Genomic DNA, 20322 nt, shown 5'->3' on the forward strand with positions numbered 1-20322 from the left:
ACCGATGGTCACTAACCAAGCAATATATACCATCATGCATTGCGCTGGTGCTGAAAGACAGAAAAATTATCTGTCAATTATGTGACAGCAATGACAAAATTAATAGTGCAGTGAAAATGACCTGAGTTGTGTCTGAAAGTGTTTTAACATTTTTCAGATGAGCTCATTGTATAGTCCTCAACGTAGAACCTGCCAGGCAGTGAGTGGGGAAAAGTGAATGAGTAAGTGATTTCAGACACAGCCATTGTTTCAATGCATTCCATCTGTCAGTGGAGAACACTGAATGGCTATCACTGGGCTCAATTCAATATTATTTACTTAAATCTCCAAGCTACTTGTTGTCAACCCACCCAAACCTTGATTTCTCCTTTCTTCCTTGTTCCCATTCTGTTGGGCAGTATTCTACATGTCCATGACTGTACACCCAGCAGTTACTCATTAACAGATGTCTTCTACCCTTTTTTGGCCTCCCTCACACTATGATTTTCTTATCAGATTATAACTAACCAACATTTTTCACTGCTGTATTGATATGCTCAGTCCATGTCAATTTTGTATCAGACAGCCTACAGTTGAAAAATGAAAAGCATAATACAACAGCCATGAATCACAAATTCCCTGTGATGTGGTTCACATTTCACCATCTATTTGGCAGACTCAGAGCAGGCATTAGTGACCAAAGACAAGTGACCAGGGGGATGTGCATTTGTGTAGAACTCAGCTATCTAACATGAGGACACAGTGAGAGTGCTAATACTATATTAAAAATATGATAATTAAAAAACATGTCTGTCCAGGTCATTTCAATGTTGGCAGTTGCTTTGTTGTACTGGCAAGGACAACTGATCCACAATTAGTCATATATATATATATATATATATATATATATATATATATATATATATATATATATAATGTTGTTTCTGTTACTTACCCAGCATGATTTAAGTGGGTAGCAGGAACTAAAAAAAAATCCCAGAACAATTAGTGGGTTAATCACTGAATGTCTGCTCCTGTTTGCCTATACTTGACATTACTAACGCACATTTTACACTACAATGAGCTACAGAGAAAAGTACTATTTTAAATATATATTCACACCCTACTATGAAAAAAACATCGAGCAGTAGGAAAATCTGTGTGTCTAATAGGACCATTACTTAACTAAACATTATTAGGAAAAATATTCCTGACTTTATCATGCTTATGGTGGTGTAAGGGGATTTCCAGGAAGAAAGATGTGGCTAACCATATAGCATGAATTAACGCTCTCGTGACCTTACATGGAGGCGGTTGGGTATTAAACAGGCTGTACTATGGTCAAGATGTTGTTATATCCGTTGTTACTCTTAGCTAAAGTAGTGGCTAAGCGAAACAGAAAATTGCTGCGTATTTTCTGTTACAAATCCCATGAAACAACCAAGACTTTGTGAGACGAACCAATTATTAAATGTTCTAATTATTGGATTATTGTTAGAATCAATTCACCTGCTGTGCTCATGAAGCCTGTAACATTGTTACCACTCTGTATCCATGGTAACAGCAAGACAAGATGACGTTTTTACAAGCTGCCTTCAAGTGACGTCTCAAATTTTGATTACATAGTAGTATGTTGTGCCTATAATGAATACCTCGGCATGTTAATGGTAAATTTAGGGATCACAGAGGATGAAGGGTCTTAGCAACAATTCGTGGTTTTCATCGCTACATATAAACATCAGTCACACGCATTCGTTCCTCTTAACTCTGGCAACGTGGAGCGAAATATGGTCTGTGCATTGGTGTCCGAAACAAATCACCAAAAGCCAAATATGTTATTCTATGTTATAATGGAATGATAACCTAGCGTATGTTATTGTTGCAAATGATGTTGTTGTTGCATACAAAAGGTCTCAAAGATCTGGAGTTTACTAGAAACTTGAAGGTAGCACATATTGACCGGAAAGTTCTCGCTGTTGGGACACTCACAGCTGGATTCTGCTGAGTGTGAAGGTAGGGGGAAGCTTTGGCTTTGAAGTAAGATTTCTAATGCAAATGTTTCACTATGCAATGCAAATTTAATTAACGTCTGTTTTACTGAACTAGCCAATGTATATTGGTTTTAAAATGCATTTAAATGTTATTTGTTTTTCCAGAAACACGTTTTTTGTCTCAGAAAATGGCAATATCTTGTCAGTGCTCTTTGTCAATCATTTACATTCTGTTGTGTAAATAAATGCGTGTGATTTGGAAGAATCAATAGGGCAATGGGCTGGCCCACCGGTACACGTTTTATTTGTCCCTGCCTGTATCTTGCCTGTGTCCGTTTGTCCGCGTGAGTGTGTGCGCGTGGGCTGATGAATATTTGATTTAGTACGCTCTCTGCAAACCAAACATTTCAGAGATTGAAAGAGGTCTTTCAGGGTGGTATGCTATTCTCGCCACTCTGTTGGCTCGGAGTGAATACAGTTTTACAGTAGACCAGGTAATAAAGCCCTAACAGATTCCCCTGGTCTGACCTCACGTTTTCTGTCCGGCCCGCCTCTCCCTCCGCCTCCAGCAGTATTCAAATTGACACAAAGCGCTGTCCAACAGCACAGCTGGTTGAAAGAAAAATGGGGTCCGCTGCACACCTCTGCTCGGTGCTGCTGGTTGTATTTTTTCTGGGGCTTCACCACTCCTCAGGCTTTTGGATTGTCAACGTTGTCTTCCCGCCCAACGCCAAACCCAGGGTACCAAGCAACAGCACTCCACCACTCATAATCGGTAAGTGTACCTTCACTATCTTTCCGTTGAGTTGTTGAAGAACTAAAATCATTTTTGGACTAAGGCTTGATTACCAGCTTGATGGAAGCTGCCAGGGGGCCTATTTCTCTATGGGCCTCTAAGGCACCAGACATAATGTATGTCACCTGCTTTGTGCTAATTTAATTGAAAATCTGGGAACATGCACCACCAAAGTGCAGTGCCATCTGACATGATAAGGAATTTAAGATGAGTCCCACTTGTGTCAAGTTTTAAGTTAGTTATTCAGTTTTGTATGTACGTAGGGCACAGCAAGTATGTGGCCCAGTGGTAGGTATAAAAGCTGTATACATTGCACAGACATCTATCTATCTATCTATCTATCTATCTATCTATCTATCTATCTATCTATCTATCTATCTGACTGACTGATCTGACTGACTGACTGACTGATGATTGATTGTGTATTGATGTCACTGTACTCTGTACATTTGACCCTCTATTTTGCTGTTTGTGTTTTGCTTATCTAGGTCATATGGAGGCTTTTTAAGACACAAAAGGCCAAAACATGATTGGTGGTCATGCTCTGTATATCTGTATGTATAATGGAGCCCAGTGTCTTCTCCTTCCCCCTGTTCCATTTATCATCTTATGACCCATTGGAGGGGTTACAACTCCCAAGCTGGAAACCAGTGACTTACAGTACCTTAAACCTTTCTGTGCTTACCTTACAAAGTGATTCACTCATTGACTGTATGTATATGATTGTGTGTCCAGTACCAGGGAACTTGGGGAACCGTCTGGAAGCTAAGATAGACAAACCAACACTGGTCCACTGGATGTGCTACAAGAAAACTGAACATTGGTTTCCCCTGTGGATTGACCTCAACATGTTCATGCCAATAGGTGTAGACTGCTGGATTGACAACATTAGGTAACACTAACTTTTAATGTATGACGTCTGTTTGTATTACACTACCCCTACAAACAGCTTGATGGCATTTTCCGTCTGCTCAACATCTTTGCTTTACTACAGGTAAAAGCAGATGTTGCTACATATTTGGAAAATATATATACTTTGTCTCTGTTTGCGACTTCCTTTCAGATTTCAGTATTAGTGTAGACAATGAGGGATCAAGGATTTTGTTATTCTGCTGCCTTAAATCTCCCAGTCTGGTCAATACCAGAAAGAGCAGTTAAACTGAGGAGACCAAAATGTTTTTATTCTTTTTCAAATATTATGAGAGTGCAATTAGAGAATGTTTTTGCTCAAATGGATTAACATGAATGTCCATGTGTGTGCACCAGACTTGTTTACAACAGGACGACTCGGCGGTCATCCAACTCACCAGGGGTGCAGGTGCGAGTGCCAGGATTTGGGCAGACCTATCCCATTGAGTTTCTTGACTATAACAAGCTGGCTGGTGAGATAAATACTACTGTACTGCTGGACATTCACTGGCTACCTACATGAAATATGTTAGATGAACTTGGTAGCTCAGCTGCTTATCAGCAAGTAAACATAATTTAGACTCAGACATCTGGTATTGATTGAGTCTGCTGCTGTTTTTTTGCAGGTTATTTTCACACTATGGTACAACATCTGGTCAACGTGGGCTACACCCGAAATGAGACAGTCCGAGGAGCACCGTACGATTGGAGATTAGCTCCTAGTAAGTAGCATAAATACACATGCACCCTCACATACACACTCACACTATAACTGGTTTCTTAAAAGAGCTTAGTAAAGTATCACTATCACATCATCATAGCATACACTTGTGGAATATTTACCTTGAGAGACTACATAAATGAAAAGGTTTGGCCTACATACCTATTTAGCTTGTTCTTTTTAAGTAGTTGGTATGTTAATCATGAAGCTCAAGTAATTATTCATTCATTCATTCATTATCATTTCATTGGAGTTCGCATGTTCCCCCTGTGCTTGTGTGGGTTCTCTCTGGTTACTCCACATTCCTCCCACAGTCCAAAGACATGCAGGTGAATTGGTGACTCTAAATTAGTAGGTATGGTGTGAATGTGAGTGTGAATGGTTGTTTGTCTCTATATGTTAGCCCTGCAATGGACTGACGATCTGTCCAAGGTATACCCTGACCCTCATCCAATGTCAGCTGGAATAGATTCCATCCCTCGCACATGACATGGAGAAGGGCGATCATGATTATACTTACACTTATACAGGTACTTACTGAAGTCCCTGCCTTTAGCCTGCAACCCTCCTGTCCTCCCACAGATGAGAATGCTGACTATTTCACAAAGCTGCAGGACCTGGTTGAGGAGATGTATGAACAGTACCAGCAGTCTGTTTACCTGCTGGGACACAGCATGGGCTGCCACTACGTCCTCTACTTCCTCAACCACCAGCCTCAGGCCTGGAAGGACAAGTACATCAGGGGCTTCATTTCCCTGGGAGCTCCGTGGGGGGGTGCTGTTAAACCACTTCGAGTCCTGGCATCAGGTAGTGCAAAATACCTGGAGTAGATTACAGTACAAATAGAGGAGGCAACTCACTGGGTCTGTGCCTGACACTCAATATAACAAATAAAGTATTCCTGTAACTGTGATTTATAACCCTCCTATTGAACTTGATGTTTATTGTAGGTGAAAATGACGGCATCCCAATGATTTCCAACATCAAGATCCGTGAGGAGCAGAGGATGGCAACAACTAATCCCTGGATGCTGCCATCTGAGGAAGCCTGGCCAAAGGATCATGTGTTCATCTCCACACCGACCTCTAACTACACCAACCAGGACTACCAGCGCTTCTTCAGAGACATCAGTTTTGAGGATGGCTGGTAACAAACAGTGTTAATGTTATTATACACCCTGAATGCTTTGCTGTTACCCACCCTTGAATTTTAGATGGAATATATTCCTGAATCAATCTAACTGACTCAAATGCTTTATTAGTTTTAATTATATGCACAATACTGACTGTGTAGCAACAGTGGTCATTTATAATAACTTTCACCTCAGCACAGTAGCACAGTAAATTACTGCTTTAGGGGCAGGTAAATGTGCAGTTTACATGATGTGTCCCTCCACCATCACAGATTTACAGTATAGTATTTCATTGTAGTTGCATTGGAAGACAGATTATTGTAGGAATAGCAGTAATAGTAGTTAAAATTTTAAAGCCTCTGTGTGGATAATTTTTTCATGTGTTTAGCGTCTAGCATCTTTAAAGTTATTTTGATGGGTAACATTTTTGTTTGTGGAAAAAATAGAAAATATGGAGGTGTCGTATTTGATACTACCACTGGGAGTTGCTAAAGTCAGATATTTTTAAATCCAATAATACAGAAGGTGCTTTAATCCTACAATAACTTAAAATTTTTTGGCCACTTGGGGGCTGTCACCCACTGGCCAGTCATGTAAGTCTAACACAAATTTATCAAAACCAAGATGACTGATGGACTGGCCAGAAATGCTGAGCAGCTCAGGAATATCTTGCCAGTCCTTCTGTAGAGGAGAGCCCTGCAGGTAAAAAAAAAAAGGTAACATCAAGTAACATCTAAGGAGTAATAGCATTGTTAAAATGTCCAAATATTGATTATATATTAGGAGGAAATTACGATTAATCATCCGTCCACTAGATTGGACATCACGCATCACTGACTATATTTCAACTACGTTTCATACTATTACTGTGAACAAGATAAGATCATCAGTCACAATCAGTACATTGTTCCAGTAGCAGCAGGCATTGTAAAAAAAAATAGAAAAATACATAAATATGAGTAAAATACCAAACAAGATATAAACAAGGCAATATTATAAAAATATCAACAAAAGAACAATATACATAGAAACAGATTGAACTGTATACCGATTTTGGACAGTTCGACAAGCAGCTGTTTCATCAGTGGATTAAAGTGCAGACTTGCAGTTTGTAACAAAAACAAAGTTATATGCAGAGTAGTTCCATTATGAATCCATTGTAGAGCTCAAGTACAGCACATGATAGAAAGGCCGAAGGGATAGCGAAGCAGATACCACCTGAGTCAAATGAGAATGATGCTAATGGCAGTGATGATGAATGGCTGCCACAACAAGAAGTACTGACAAATGCTAGCAGTAGTGACAGTGGAGCTGAGGATGCTGAGAATCTAAGGTGTCAGGAGCAAGGTTCAGTGTTTCTGCATTGCGCTGAACAGTAGCAAAATATGTGAACACATTAGTTTAACATTATTAGAAATTCATATTATTTTATCATTTTACATTTGTTAAATACAAATTGAAAACTCAAACACATGGAGTCCACCCGAGTGGACATGTAAGAAGCTCCTTGAAAAAATTGTGTTTTAAAAAATTAAGTTCCTTTTTTTCATGTCTAAAGAAGAATAAAAACAAAATCCTGACTGAGGATTTCATAGTTCATGCATAAAAGGGTTAAGGTGATTTGGCAAACTCACAGATTTAGCACATGGTTATGTGGCTATTTAACATCCAGCAGATGCAGAGCATTCATTTTGGCCATCTGACATTGTAAGTTCAGTATTCACTCTTCCTTTCAGCTCCATTTTTGGTCTGCACCAGTTCCTGAGGGAAGTGTCTGGCTCTTCAGCTGCTAAATGCCCCACTTTATTCACCAGCTAGTAACTGTGTCTGCTGTTTGGCACTGGAAGGGTAGTGTGCAGGATTTTAGAGCGTTTTTCACTCAAGTTAACTGCTTGCTGCAGCAAAAACCAAATATGATACAATAAGAGCTAACCAGAGTAAACCTGTGGGCTGGAAAACCATTAGGTTTAATTGCTTTAATTTTCCAACCTGCTACTGGGAAAAAAGCTGCATCCAGGCTGTTTTTCAGTCTGATGCTATCTTACCCTCAAAAATAGTGTTTATGAATTGTGAACATATTCTATGGGCCTACATTTTTTATCTGTATCTGGATACATTAAAAGGTAATGTCACCAATTTTATACATCAGTCTCTACAGGTCTTGGGTAGTACTACTGCATATGTGAAAAAAAAAAACTGTATGAAGTTTTTTGTGGATCCAGAGGGAGTTTCATGAAATCTGACTTTAGTGATGTCACTTGAATCAGTGTTGGTTGAAGTTGAAGACTGCAAGTTTGAAATGGAAAAAAGCTGAGAATGTGGTGGAGGAGTGAACTTACCAGGCCTTTTTAGCCTGTACGTCATCTCTGCTTGAGGCTAGCACTTCTGGGCTACTTTAGCAACCACTAGCATAACATATCCAAATCTGTGCAGCTGAGAGGATCGAATTAAGTTGCAATGTGGGTAATGTAGGCACCAAGTGTTGACAAGGAGGAAGAATGTGTGGGATAAAAAAGATATCGCTGGTTCTTGTTGCATTGATCTTTTCCTTTTTAAACTGTCCACTGTCCATGGTACACTCCATTTAATAAACACCTTGTCCTCTTGTTGGTTCCAGGTACATGTGGGAGGACACCAAGAACCTCACTGGTGATCTCCATCCACCTGGAGTTGAGGTGTGGTGTATGTATGGCGTGGGGCTTCCGACCCCTGTAACATACATTTATGATGAGGAGTTTCCCAATGTGGACCCCGTGGACTTCGTTTATGCCGATGGGGATGACACAGTGGACAGCTTTAGCATGAGTCTTTGCAAACGCTGGGTGGGTCAGCAGGAGAAGCCTGTCCATGTAACTGAGTACAGAGGGCTGCCCCACCTGGATATAGTGTTCCATGAAAAGGTGCTCAACCAAATCCAGCATATCCTGGAGGGCAAATCAGATACACCTCAAGAAGTTGATGTCAGACCTGGAACTAAATAGCTGGCAACAGCATTTAAGAGTTTAAAAACAAACAAAAAAACATGGAGTGCTGTATTTTTACATAGGTGACTTTTGAGTCTGTCCAGGTGTCAAGCAAAAAACATATTCCACATAGTGTCAATATGAGCACCCCTGTCTTGGCCCAACTAAGTTCAGCAGTTGCAAACCAATCTGGACCTGCAAGTAACCCATAACCACATCCTGAATCAAATGCTGATGACTTGCCCTGTGGTTTTAAACACAATCTGTTCATTTATATTCCCATTCTGTGTATTATTATGATGAGACATGAGGTGATGATCATGGTGCACACCATTATCACAATAATTACAAACATACAATAGGGATTTTTTTTTACAGTGGCTCCTTTGATGTAGTCTTTGTAGTTATATCACAGTTCATTGGGCAACTTGAAATCCTGCTACATATATCTTTTTTTTTAAAAATCACAATTTTGGTTTGTTTACTTTTGGTGGATGATGATCATCATATCGTTATTATTTGTCATATAAGGGTAGTTAGAACATGACTGTAATGAGTAAACAGGTATAGGGACCTCACCTGTAGACTATTCCTATTGTGTATGATATAATTGTAATATTTTGACTAGGATTTATATATTTTTAGATATCTGTAAACTGTTTTTGGAAAATGATCATAAAAATAACTTTTCCCTCAGGCACATATTGTAGTTTGTACATGCTCATGAAACCAATTCTGTAAAATGGTATGGATATTTTATATTGCTGTGTAAACATACCAGGTTTGAATATTTCCTTCTTAAATAAAGCATCTATGGTAACAAACAAAGTCTCCTGTGTCAAATGATTAGTCTTGATAATATAGGCTAATATAATATAATATGTGATTTAAAAAATAATAATAATAAAGTCAATGTCTATGATTCAGTGTAAATTCAAACATCATCTGTCTGCGTCCGTGCGACTACATCTGAAGTCTGTTACTTTTGACTTGATTGCTGAAGTTGCCGGGTGGATTGCTCTGTCATCTGTTAAAGACCTCGTGATCATTACCCTCTTATTCACCGTTCAACATCAACGGTTGCATTGTGGCAAACGACCAGAAGAAAAAACATCAACATCGGAACTACACAGTAAAGACACACACGATGATCTTTTGGCTATGAGACACCAGGAGCCATGGCGAGTTGGCACCGGATAACTGCTTCCTCTTCGTTGCTCCAAGTCGGTTTGTTATTGTTGCTGTTGTCGGCTCAGAGCAGCGGGAAACCGCGAGAGAAATGTCTCGGAGACAAGTCATGTCAGCCCCCAAGACCTCCCGTTGTCCTCAGTAAGTGTTTTCCCCCAGTATTTTTGACACTGTTTTTAGGCCTGTTCACGTTACCATCTGTTGCCAAATAATTGCGCAACTTATTGTCACCCCTCAGCCATCCTCAACAGCTAGCAACGGTGGATGACATTCAAGATAGGCCAAACTCTTTTAAAAATATAACCAGTGTAATCTACCTTTGCTTGCCGTACGCGCTATATAAAGTAAATTTACATCAGAGCTTTTCAGATTACTTGCTGACCATTCGTCAGTTCGGCTAGTGTTTAAGCTACCCATCCAGTCTGTATATACGTCAAGTAAAATGTAACTTTATAAGATGTTTGGCCCGTCGGTCCTATTACCTTCATCCACCTAAACATCCAGTGATTCATAGTAGAAAGAGGCGTGTATCAGGCTGTGCGTTGAAATGAATTTGGGAAATCTTGTGCTGTCTGTGTTCCGGGTTCCCATCGATTCCAAAAATATAAAATACTTAATCATCGTCTGTCGAAGATTCAATTCAATTCGCTCTCAAGGAAGACGTGCTTGTCAAGAATCAGTAAGGATAGTCACAAACAAAACATTTCTTACCGCTCTATGTTGACATACATCTGCGAGATTGACTGCATATATAACCCCTGTGTCTATAGACATGATACTAGTTGTTACTTAGTTACTTATTAGAGCTGCGTGTGTGTGTGTGTGTGTGTGTGTGTGTGTAACGGGTGATTGTTTACAGTCGGAGCAGTCCCATGATCATATGACTGAGTTGGAACAGAATTTGACTCTGCAGCACTGCAGCCAGTCAGGTTCTCAGGATACTTGAAAAGACTTAATCTTACAACAAAGTGTTTACATTTATGGAAATTTAAATCCATGATCCAAGTTAAGAGTTACAACATAACATCTACTGCCAGTTTAAATTTCTGCCATGCTATTTTCTTCTTCTTCCACTCCTCTAAAAGGGTCTTGGATAGAGTAATCTTATCTGTGTTTGACTGGGTTCCAACCACAGTCTCTGTTTGTCCACATGAGTGTGTGATAGTCTGTGTAACTTCTTGATCCTTTGTTTGGCCTGTGATTAAACAGCTAGTGTGTCTGTGGATATACCATGTGTATCTTTATATTTCTGCACATTTCCCCCATCTTCTCATCTTTAGCAAGATACTACAGACTGTCCTTTGACTTATATTACTGATGCCACAAAGGGTGCAAACTGCCATTGAGCAAACCTTTGACTACTGATGCTTCTACAGACAAACAGAAAACAAACTATAAAATATTACAATCATAGACAAAGGCCTGTGCTTTTGTAAAGTTGTGTTACACTGACAGTGAAGCAACCAGAAAGATACAGACAGAAAAATAAACAAATGGCTTAAAGAGGCAAAACCATGACCATTGCAAGTTGGTTACGTTGAACCACATGGAGGAAAGAAGCCTACAGCCATGTTGGCAGGTCTATGGTGCTGAACTTAAGCACAGCTTTCCTTTGAGGCAAATGTTAACATCAGCACACTAACTTTTAAGCTGGCACGATGTTTATCATGTTCACCTTATTAGTTAAGCTTGTTTGCTGACATTTTGTAATTAGCAAAAACACAAGAAGAGTTTAGGCTGACTGGAATGCCATTAGTTTTGCAGGTTCACCAAAGTTATTACATTTCTTCCTAAGGGGGCCATGTAAATTTCCCCATTGTGGGACTAATATTATATATATTATTATATAATAGATTATCTTATGTATTTGTGTACCAAATGTCATGGTAATGGTAATGAGACATTTCACCTAAAAACTGCATACATTAGAAATGTTGCCAGTGTATAACAGTGACTTGGCAGTAACTCCTAGCTCACATTGCTCATTGCAGTCCCTGGGGATCTGGGAAACCAGTTGGAAGCAAAGCTGGATAAACCCAGTGTCGTCCATTACATCTGCTACAAGAAGACTGACTCCTTCTTCACACTGTGGCTCAACCTGGAGCTGCTGGTCCCTGTAGCCATTGACTGTTGGATAGACAACATAAGGTATGACATAGGTGTTTTGTATTTGTATTGTATTATGTAAATCTTATAGAATATAATAATAATAATAATAATATATGTGGTGCTTTTCTGTGGTGACCAAATACATGAACATATTTTCTTTGGCTGTTTTGAGTGTTTGATTTTTGTAAAAACGTGGCATGGTCCAAATTCCAAATGTTATTAGGGAGTATGTAGATGGGTTCAGTGACCTGGTCTACCATACACTGGATAAACTGACCTTTGAACCCTCAGCAAGGTATGGAAGGAAACAGAGGGTGACACAGCATTCCTTTTCCTTTTTCCTTTTCTAATCCATATATATATATATATAGTGTGAGTGCTTGTCTAGTTGTCTAGCAACCATAGATTTATTTCTATTTCAAAAACGTATGTTTTCTGTACTCTCTTATGTTCACTTCTGCTTGCCAAACCCAGATGTCTTTTTTCACATCCTCAACTGTGGAGTAACAGTGAATTAAAATGGGAAGTGTTTTTGTTGCCTTATAGTAATATGGATTTGTGTGGTTCACATAGATGTAAAACTAATATTCATCCAAATTCTCCTGGGGACAATTTGTGTGTGTATGCAGATTGATCTACAACAGGACTGCACACACCACCTCATCCCCTCCGGGTGTGGATATCCGCGTCCCAGGGTTTGGAAAGACGTATTCACTGGAGTATTTGGACCCCAGCAAACGCAGTGTGGGTGAGTTGAGGGCACATAACCAAATAGTGGCTTAGAGAAGTGAGACTAGTATTCTCCAAAAATAATTTTTGTCACTGCTCATTTTTTTGGGTAAAAGACTGAAATGTAGAATGCTTCATGTCTTCTCCATTGTGTTTGTATGTGTGTCTTCTAGGCATGTATTTCTTTACTATAGTGCAGGCGCTGGTAGACTGGGGCTACACTAGAGATGACGATGTCAGAGGAGCTCCATATGATTGGAGGAAAGCCCCAAGTGAGCAAACATGCACAAACACAAGCACAAAAATACTCTAATAATATTATTAATTATTAATATGAATAATATTACTTTATATAAGGAAGTAAAAAGATGGATGATGATAAATGTATAAAGGTGAACACATCTATTTAAATAGTGTTCTTGCCAGTCATGGAATTTTTGGAGTTCTATTTTGAAAGGAGTATTGAAGGCAGCAAAGTCAGAATAAATTACCTATAATTAACCAATCAGGTCAGATTTTGCAGCTGGCCCACTGCTGTTGGACTTCTCTGTCCAAACCAGGAATGAAATATTAAGTCTTGAAAACACTCAACCCTAATATTGGAAATGCAGAGAATTTCACAGGAAGGCTCGTGAGGAAATCTAGTCACTCATCTTCTCTGTTGTTCTTTGTTCTTCCTCTAGATGAGAATAAAAAGTATTTCCTAGACCTACAGAAGATGATTGAAGAGATGGCAAATAAGGCTGGTGGGCCTGTGGTGCTCATTGCTCACAGTATGGGCAACATGTACACCTTGTACTTCCTCAACCAGCAGCCTCAGGCTTGGAAAGACAAATACATCAAAGCTTTCATCTGTCTAGGACCACCATGGGCCGGGGTGGCCAAGACCCTGCGCGTGATCATCTCTGGTAAGAGATAAAACCAGTATTACAGGAACAGTACTGCTCTGCATATGTTGCAGGTCTGACTCTGATGTGTTAAGTGGACAAGGGTCAGCTCTTCCAGGACTTTACTGCCAGACTACGTCATAACCTCCCTGCAACAGTAGAGAAACACAGCATTCGTAAGGTCTGGGCTCTCGCTCTCTTAAATGCTGTCTGTGCCTTACCAGGGAAAGTCCAGGATGAAGAGGAAAGATGAGAGCATAATATACACACTAACAGTACCTGTGTTACGCCATAAATAGTCTCACTAAATGTCTCGTGCCCTAAACTACCGTAGTAAACGAGATAATATGGAATATGGCCATCATACAAGTGCTGTTTAATTATGATGAAAACTGAAGAGACTTTTCACAAAAATAACACAGCATACCTTCAATTGCAAAATGTTGCATCACTAATAATACAAGAACAATTAAAAAAGGGTGGTTAAGTTGGGTTAGCATAATGCTCTGGGCGATATATATTCATATCGTCGATATATGTTACTCCAGTGTCACTCCTAAGAGATGAAGATACTGTATGCAAGTCATGAGAACGGACAACACGGTGTTATGATGGTGATATGATGAGTTGAAAAACAGCAGAGAGAACTGATGCTGTGACCAAATCCCAAATCCCAGAGTCTTTATCAGCTGTGTCTGTGTACCGGCTCTCTGTACCTGTCAGTCTTTTTCAGTAACACTGTCGCTCGATTTTCAGTCATCATTTTATCTCACTCCTACTCCTGACGTACAGGTGCGCACGGCTGCAGTATCCAAAACATTAGCATGTGTGTTTACGCCTGCGCTCTGTGCTGTGTGCGTCAACCTAACCTGGCTCAAGAATTCAGATCAGTTATCTCTTATCTTTTTCTCTTTATTTGATCACCTCGTCCTGACAGCTCATGTTTTACATCTGTGCACCAACACTATAGTTTTCATTTCCAGATAGAAGCTGTTCATCAGGTTCATAGGTTTGCAAAACAGTGTGACATGTTGAGGGGAACAGTCATTTTTAAAGAGAAACAGTACAGAACTGCTGAGCAGGTTGTCCACAATGAGGTCGATATATTTGATGAACTGAAAGAACATCTGGTAAAAGTCAAACACTGTCGCTCAGTCTCGCTGCAGGAAGTGTGTCCAACTTGACTGCAGTCGTTTCCCAGCAGTCGGCAGCAGTTCATGTTTGACCATCAAGTCAGGTGCAACCAGCCGCAGTTAATATCGAATCGCACCTTTTGTCATTGGCTTTTCATACTGTCTGTCAACACACAGGTGGAACGAGTTCTATCGACGTTGTTATCGACCATGTCTTAAATGTCTATGGAGGAAAATGTATTTTATTGTTACCGTTTTAACGCCCAGCTCTAAACAGCACTAACCCTGGAAGATGCATATTTTCCCCTTGAATGCAGATTTGAATAAGGCTAAGTAAAACCGACTTTTACAAAGGACTGACAGTTAAGGCTTGTATATCATTTGCTCCCCAAAACTCTTATTTTTGGAGGTTATGTTCTTGTGATACTACAGTGACTTGATTGCACCACAGATGTTTCCTAGCAACCAATTTACACATTACTAAAGTCCTTACTAGCAAAGACATGTCTTAAGGTTTAGTGGTGCAACCTGTATTGGTAAATCACTTTTTTGAAACAAGTTAGTTGTTACTCAGAACTTACAGATGACTTAACACACAAATCAAGTGATGGTTTTGATGGATAGCTCATACAAGCCAATCTGAGAAGTGCCACCTCTGAAGTGCTTTATGTCTTCATTCAGCCATCTTTGACAGCCTGGAGCCTGTTTAATGACCCCAGTAACACACAGTAACAGCTCTCATCTGTCCTTTGTTCCTCTACTAGATTACTTCATAGCTGCTGAGACTAAATTGCATAAAGGACAGTTACATCAGATTTTGTACACTGCTAATGCAGTATATTACACTGTATGTCATTTCACACATGTCGTACTGTACGTGCTTTTTAAAAAGCCACACAATGAAACTGGTTTTTGGAAAATTTCTGTCCAGTTTCAGTTCTCTGTCACTGGTTTCTTTTTTCTGCTTACAGGTGATAATAACCGCATTCCAGTGATTAGCCCATTGAAGATTCGCTCCCAGCAACGTACTGCTGTCTCCACCTCCTGGCTGCTCCCCTACGCCCATTCTTGGTCCAGAGATGAGGTGCGTGCGTGTGTGTGTGCCTGTACGTGTGTGTTCTTATATCTCAGTGGGGATTTTAACCTGAATGCACGCTAAGCCTGGGGATTAAAAATTGATGCATCCATGGGTAGAGACTGCTTTTTGAGGGTTAAGACCTGGTTTTACGGTTTAGGCTGAGGTTAGGGTAAATTAGGGTAAGAGGCTAGGAGATGCATTATTATGGAAACAAAGGGCAGAGTGACACTGGACAGGGTGAAGGAGAGCATTCTCAGCTAACTGTCACTGTCAGGTCTGCCTGCCTGACAAGAGCTGAATGCCCACAGTGAGAAGGTATGTAGCTTAAGAGGAAACTACTGGTATTAGGGCAAGATAAAAACCAGCTGGCAATGCTGTTGGCAGCCCAGCAGGAGAGAATTTTTCATGACTTCATGTCTTTATGAAAAACAAGAACAAAATGTCATATTGAAGAGCCAAACCAGATTTGACTGACAAATTCTGAGTTGGGTACAGTCTTAGTAATGTAAATGTTGTCAATTGTAGTGAAACACCCACAAAGAATCCAATTCTGTAGCTTCTCTCACCTCTATGAAGCTACACAGAAAGCATTTCAGCAAGATACACCTCAATCCAGCTGTCTACACAGGCCTCACAGTGGTTTGTGTTTTACTTATGTTAAATGCCCATAGAAACAACCTATGACCATGTATTTTTATGCTTCGAGCCTGGAATGTAAGGCTAATTTTCCCACATTTCCCACCTGCGCAACTGCAGTAATTGTGTGTTGGGCTCTGAATGCTTCTGATGTGGATTTGGGTCTAAAGTCCCAAACCACTGAACTGTGATCAGAAATCTTCAGCCTGATTCAGGTGTCCAAAAATTGTCAGGAGACGGCAGTGTCCAAGGCAGCAGAGTTTATTTGTCGACAAAGAAACAAAGTGCACACAAGAACCCTGAAGAACTAAAGTGCACACAAGATACACCTGAAGAGCTCCAAACTGTACTGGCTCTGTCCCTCTTTTCATACAGTTTTGGCTGTGACTTTCCACGCCTCTTAAGTCATTTTATTGGTTTGTCAAATTTACACCATTAAAACATTGGTTTGTCTGAATGTCCATCCTTGGTCCCCTCATTAAAATACACTATTAACTTATGGTCATATGCCACTGTCTCCTGGAAAGCACCTGGGCTTCCCTGCTTGCCAACTTCAGCTTACAGGGTCATGTCAGGGCCGTCCTCATCTGACCTGTTCACTCTCTGTTTTACACCATTATGTTCTGGCCTGTCCTGGTTGTGTTTTTTAAAAACTAAGTTACTTTTCATCGTTACACCATTATTTCTTAACTCTTCCTTGTATTGTTTTTTAAAAATTATGTATCTTTTTCACACTTTAATATGGATTACACAAAGTATGCTTTATGTGCAGTGAACCCTAACATCTACTCTCACACAGTGACATTTAACATATATCACATGTTTTCTTTGAATCACATTGAATCATACAGTAAATAATGATAATACCATTTCATCACAATATTCCTTTAGGATCATTAGCTGGTTGCAGTATTCTCTCTTTTAGAGGCACTTTACTCCACATAGCGTGACCTCTTACACTACACTCCACAGGTGACCTACAGCTCAATACTGTGCCACCTGTGTGGACACGCACGGAGCACCGGACGTGCTGCTGTTTCTCAGATAACTTAACTCACTCTTCTCCTCCTGTGTAGACGTGGTGTTAACGTCTTTCTCAATAACCTTGTTTACAGCTTTATCAGGCAGCTTTTTCCCAGAAACAACACTTCATTAAACCCACTGTGTTCTGCCTGACCAGCACCAAACAGCAGACAAAATCAGCAATTAACTGGTGAACATTTATCATTTATCAGCATTTAGCAGCTTAACCAAAAATAGAGCTGTAGAGTGAATATTAGATATATATTATTTAAGAAGACAAGAACAAATCTCAAATGAATGCTAATGGAACTGGGCAGAAGCCAAAACAAATTTTATTTATTTTTTTATTTTTATTTTATTAACAACAAGTCTCTCCACATGTGCACTATTTTACTAAATATGATAAAAATGTAATAGTTAGTGTGAACATAATTTGTTCTTCATTAGCTTTCAGTGGAAGTTGCCAAATCAATCAACTGAGAAACATTTGTTCCCATCCACCTTAAGGTCCTGGTGCAGACACCCACCACCAACTACACTATACAGGACTACAAACGGCTCTACTCAGACATTGGTTTTGAGGATGGCTGGCTGATGCGGCAGGACACAGAGCCACTGGTAACCAAACTTACACCCCCCGGTGTGGCTGTTCACTGCTTATATGGCAGCGGCATCAACACATCTGAGGCCTTCCGGTACTCCGACAAGTTTCCCGATGTAGAACCCACGGTGGTGTTCGGTGATGGGGATGGGACAGTGAACCTGCGAAGCGCCATCCAGTGCAAGCAGTGGGTGGGAATGCAGAAACAGCCTGTGACATTAAAGGAGCTTCCAGGGAATGAACATGTGAATATGTTGCTGAACTTTACCACTGTGGCTTACATCAAGACCGTGCTGTTCTCACCCTGATGCTGGCAAACAATGAGGGACAGGCAGGCAGGGAGACCGCTTTACTCACACTCACTGTAATATTCAGTGTGTACACTGACACATGCACACAGCGACATGACGGACAGACTGGGACTGACTCATCTTGTCTGTCTCTCTGTGCATTGACTGCCAAAATATCCTCCTGTACATGCCACATTGCTCAAGAAAAGTGTTGAAATTTTGTAGTGCAATTGCAGAATCAAAGTTTTAAATTAATTTTTATAGCTATAGTTATTCAATCTATGTTAATGTCAAGTTGTTTACTGTTGAATAAGCCTAAACATGATGACTTTTATATTGGTCCCAGAATACATTTTAAAGAACCCAAGATTTTACCTACTACATCCATGTTTGGAGAAAGGACATGTCAAAACCCAGGGAATTACTGTATGTGCCACTTTCTGAGTTATTAATCAAACTCAGATCTTTATCAGTGTTGTGCAAGAGCTTTCTAAACTCTGACTGTAATCGCTGGGCTAAATAATTTAATTTGTATCTTTCACAGTGCAGCAGGTCACATGTATCATTGCTTGGTATATATGAACATATACTGGTATAAATGAATGAGTTCAAGTTTTTGTCCTTTGATTTCTAGTGATCCTTTATTTGTTTTTTGCATGAAGCCAAGCTGTAAGTCCCGATGATCCAAGAATTTTATTGTGTTGGTCATGTTACTGAACCATACCTGGGATGTGGAAATTGATTTTAGTTCAGCTGGAGCCACTCAAGGGTCAAGCAAAAAGACTTTTCAACAGTTTTGGAAAAAATATCAAGATATGTCAAACAGTCTGAACTTGAGTTCCACTTCCTTTTAGCTGCATCTCATGGTCCTTAAATGGAGTTTTGATCAGTTGATGCGGAGGTAGCTCAGTTGTCCTCACATGACCTTTGTATGGAACTTTGCTCTGAACTCTGGACCATAGTTCTATGGGTAGGACTAATGATGACAACGTAAGCCATCGGTAAAGATGATGAGATTTGGAAGAAAGCAAAGCAAAGCAACTGTGAGAGACCACACACATGACAATAAATAATGTCACATTTCACAATGTTGTTCTTATAGTGTGTAGTGTGCAATGAGACCAACACAGCACACCTCACACAAACAGATTCTGTCCACCGACAACCAGTCTTGACTCAGAAACTCAAAATCTCGCGCGGTCAAGCAAGATTTTTGGGTAAACAAATATGGCGGACGACGACGTCTATTGTTTGTTGTGCTTCCGTCTACAAACAGCTTGTTTCCTGATTGGCTAACACGCCGTTCCACGTGACCACCCTTAGAGCGCGTGCTCGGCTCTTTTCGGCGTACTCCCCCTTACAACATCCGTCCATCCATTATCTATACCGTTTATCCCTTAAAGGTCGCGGCAGGGCTGGAGCCTATCTCAGCTGTCATTGGGCGAGAGGCAGGGTACACCCTGTACTGATCGCTAGTCCATCGCACGACCACTCACACTCACATGCACACCTACGGCCAAGTTAGTCACCAGTTAGCCTAATGCGCATGTCTTTGGACTGTGGGAGGAAGCTGGAGTACCTGGGGAGAACCCACGCAGGCACTGGGGGAACATGCAAAGTCCACACAGAAAAGTCCTGGGCTCGAACGTTCGGAGCAGATCGGGTTCGGGGGTTAACATCACTCTTAACACACCTCGCGCATACAACAAACCAATAATCGGGCCGTAGCTGACTTTGATCGGGGGGTATTTTTGGTGTGCACCCCGTTTAAGGGCACCATGAGTTTTTCTATCGTCAAACCTACTTTCATTTGTTCAAATTAAACTCATTTTTAATTATTTTCCACGTTGTTTGCTTTCTTAGGGGCTGTATCAAAACGGCTTCCCAATTTTGCTGTGAAAAGCCAAATGATGGTGAGAGAAATAGTTTTAGCTTTCATACATAGCTGAAGTTCTAAAATGAAATAACCCACTATATTCAGCATAGGAATGCTGCGTTTTACGTTTACCTATTGGGCCAGAATACACTCCCTAAAGGAACAACTGTCTCATCGCTTTCCATGTTCTACACACTATACAGTACAGTACAGTTTTTATGGCTCTGTACATGTTTGGCCCAGGTTTGGTTTGGTTTTAGCAAGGTGCTTAGTCAGGCTGG

The 20322-nt window shown here is 40.3% G+C and overlaps 2 protein-coding genes across 2 annotated transcripts; both read left to right on the plus strand.

The window, feature by feature from the left end:
* Window positions 1-1871: 1871 nt before the first annotated feature.
* Window positions 1872-9319, plus strand: lcat (lecithin-cholesterol acyltransferase). Its single transcript, XM_018704074.2, has 8 exons — window positions 1872-1992; window positions 2540-2745; window positions 3502-3658; window positions 4033-4148; window positions 4302-4397; window positions 4979-5203; window positions 5347-5542; window positions 8146-9319. Exons 2-8 carry the CDS (start codon window positions 2595-2597, stop codon window positions 8507-8509), a joined length of 1305 nt encoding a protein of 434 aa, XP_018559590.1. The 5' UTR covers window positions 1872-1992; window positions 2540-2594; the 3' UTR covers window positions 8510-9319.
* A 172-nt stretch (window positions 9320-9491) lies between these two features.
* On the plus strand, window positions 9492-18777 carry pla2g15 (phospholipase A2, group XV). The gene is made up of 7 exons (XM_018704077.2): window positions 9492-9820; window positions 11671-11827; window positions 12418-12536; window positions 12691-12789; window positions 13201-13425; window positions 15509-15621; window positions 17782-18777. Exons 1-7 carry the CDS (start codon window positions 9670-9672, stop codon window positions 18181-18183), a joined length of 1266 nt encoding a protein of 421 aa, XP_018559593.1. The 5' UTR covers window positions 9492-9669; the 3' UTR covers window positions 18184-18777.
* The last annotated feature ends 1545 nt before the right edge of the window (window positions 18778-20322 follow it).

Source organism: Lates calcarifer, linkage group LG10, assembly GCF_001640805.2.
Source record: "Lates calcarifer isolate ASB-BC8 linkage group LG10, TLL_Latcal_v3, whole genome shotgun sequence".
Classification (NCBI taxonomy): domain Eukaryota; kingdom Metazoa; phylum Chordata; class Actinopteri; family Centropomidae; genus Lates; species Lates calcarifer.